We start from the raw sequence: 3118 nt of genomic DNA, 5'->3' as shown, positions 1-3118 counted from the left end.
TAAATATATAAAATATTGTATACAATCAGTTAAATAAAGTTAACTACAATAAATTTTGTTACCCGAAAAGCTAAATAAAAAATTTGAACAATAAATAATTAATGAAACGGATCCCAAATTTCCAATATCACATAGATAAGATAGATTCCAACTTCCAAGGTCATATTTGATTTTACAGTGTCGCCAAGAAAAACTAGTTATCTTTTCAATAAATTTTGAAATTCAAAGTCAAATAAAACGGGGCAGAGTCTACCCAAAATAAAAAGAAACAGAGATATGCAACAAACAAGGCACCGAGTTTCTTTAGGTATTATTCAATTATTAGAAAAAAACAGCTAACTGCAAACAAACCCTGGGTTCTGCAGTTTGCTTTTCACCTGAGATATGGGTGACATTGATGGATGGGCAAACATTCATTATGACATCTTGAAGGAAATTGCAGAGCACTTGTATTCTTACGATGATTTCATCCAACTTCGTTTAGTTTGCAAGCAATGGAACTTGAAACTTCCAGAGATCTCCAGCGAGATTTTGTGGCTGCTGTTACCTGAAGAATCTTCCAGTACTCATATTTATGAAGATGAGGAGATCTACCATCTCATGCAGTTACCTATTGCTGATGAAGTACCACTTGATATTCAGTCTCTTGATGAAGACAAGATCCACTATCTCAAGCTACCAGAGATGCAGACCAAATTGATCCGTGGTTCTTTTGGTGGATGGTTGATCGTCCTAGATATATACAAGGGTTCGATGTATATGTTAAATGCATTTACAAAGGTCCTTTTAGATCTTCCTCCAATATCAACTTTTCCGGATATAATTGACTACAATCCTAACAATCGTGGCTTTGAATATACTATTCGGGATTTCGGTGATGTCCGTATGGATGATTACGGGCCGCAGGAATATACTATTTGGGATTTGGGTGATGACGATAGGGATAATTACCGGGTCCCGAGCAGTATGATAAATAGGATCTGGGTTGGGAAGGTTATTATAAATTCATGTCCTAGCAATGACAATGAAGATTTTATGGCAGTTGCTATATATGGACTTCTTTGTACATTAGCCTTTTACAAACCAAATGATAAGAGATGGTTAGATCTTTCAACTAGAAAACAGGCGTTTGATGATGTCATATTTTTTGGAGAGAAGATATATGCAGTAGAAGGTTGTGGCCAGCTATACGAATTTGATATAAACACAAAGTCAGGGCCTGTAGGTGGTATTCATGAAGCCAAACCTCCCTCTGGTGCTGCGGTGGGTCCTTACCAGCTTAAATATTTGGTTGGGCGCGCTAATGGAAGTTTATTGATGCTGGTGAGACATTTTACCTATCGTCGTGGATTTTCTCGTACTTACAAATTTGATATCTATGAATTGAAGAAGAATGCAAAAGAATGGTGCAGACTACGTAGTTTGGAAAATTACGTAGTGATGATTGGATTCAACTCTTCTGTTCAAATGCTGCCTGCAAGTATTCAAACCAAAGGAAATCAAATCTACTTTACAGATAACCTACAAGATTGCAAAGAATGGGACGATGTCGAACATCAAGATATTGGCATCTTTGACTTGGACGATGGAAGTTGTCAAAGACTATTATCCGATGTAAAGTTCATGTGTCCTCCTGTTTGGTGTCATTCAAAATTTGTCTCAACAACTCAATTGGCTCTTTAAAGGGACACTTTACTGTACAGATTTGAGTAGTATAGAGAATATAATTCTTTTTATAGTTATTTTTTATTATTATTCAAAATGTGGATCCTACTTTTATTAATTTCTCTTTCATTCTATTAAAAGAAAAATTTGTAAACTTACATCTTTATCATATAATTCACTTTACAAAAAATATTAAACTTGTTTGAGTGAGCTTCTAAGAAAAGATCTTTTTTTAGTTATCTTTTTTTAAAAGATCTTATGGAAAAATAAAAATAATTTTATGTTTCGGTATCTCATGCAAAAAGATCTTTTTATCTATCAATTATGCTTTGGTATAACGATATAAAAGTACTTTTTTGTTTATTTATTAGATGAAAAATATCTTTTTTTAAGAAAAAAAAATCTTTTAAAAAAAATGTAAATTACAGCTTCTCAAAAAAGATCTTTTTTTTATTTTTCTAATACTTTTACTTTTACTATTAAAAATTTGTCAAACACGTTAAAAAATAAATAAAAAAAATCTTTTTTCATTATAAAAAAAGAATTTTTTTTATCAAAATAATGACGCCAAACAAACACATTAACTAGCTGCTTGTTCACTTAGTTTGTTGCAGCTAGATATTTAAGAGTTAGAGTTAATTAGCTTAACTTGAGTTAGAAGTTAACCAGAGTTTGCTAACCACAGTTAGATGTTAGTTGCTGATTTTAGTTCTGTATATAAACACCTTTGTGTAACTGAATCAGTTGAGGTTCATCATTAATTCCATTATTCTCTCGTCTTCTGATTTTTGCATGCCCTAACCGTTTCTCTCTCAACTCTCCTCTGCACTTAGAGCATGAGTTTTCAGTTACAGTGGATCTGGTTTATTTTGTTGGTGTTGTTGTGGATGCAATTTTTTTGTTATTGTGTGTAGTGATTTTGCTTTTCAATATGGATAGGTTGGTTTTTTTTATTAGATGGGTATGTAATTGTTATGGTACCCTAAACATTGTCTAATTTGTTAAAAAAATATTAAATAGTTAATATTTAATAAGTATTGAATATTTAATTTTTTTACCCTATAAAATAATTTTGGCAACTAAGGCACAAAAAATAAAAGACACTATAGAATTAGTCTTTATGATAAAAGTGTTATACATGAAATTTTGATATATATGGATAAAAAGTGTGATGTGTTATTTTTCTTCTTAAAATTACGAAATTATTTATATCATTAATAAAATTTGAAAACCAATTATATTTATGAGTGTAAGGACTGATAATATTATATAAAATTTGAAAATTTATTTGTGTATATTCATAAATAAATAAAAGAATTGAAAAATAAATTTATTTTTTTATTTGTCATTATTTGAGTATATTATATAATAGTTATCTTTTATACTAAAAAATATCATAAAATGAAAGAAGTAGATCTATATATTCGTAAATCATTTCTTAATCAATATTTAG

General features: G+C 30.1%; 1 protein-coding gene across 1 annotated transcript; it reads left to right on the top strand.

The window, feature by feature from the left end:
* On the top strand, positions 385–1683 carry LOC107641530. The gene has a single exon (XM_016345016.1). The coding sequence runs from the start codon at positions 385–387 to the stop codon at positions 1681–1683; it is 1299 nt and encodes a 432-aa protein (XP_016200502.1).

Source organism: Arachis ipaensis, chromosome B05 (assembly GCF_000816755.2).
Source record: "Arachis ipaensis cultivar K30076 chromosome B05, Araip1.1, whole genome shotgun sequence".
In the NCBI taxonomy this organism is placed as follows: Eukaryota; Viridiplantae; Streptophyta; class Magnoliopsida; order Fabales; family Fabaceae; genus Arachis; species Arachis ipaensis.
Note: the sequence above shows the minus strand (reverse complement) of the source record. Positions and strands in the feature narration are given on the sequence as shown.

Coding starts and splice junctions, on each gene's coding strand:
- LOC107641530 (XM_016345016.1), top strand. CDS start 385: ATGGGTGACATTGATGGATGGGCAAACATTCATTATGACATCTTGAAG.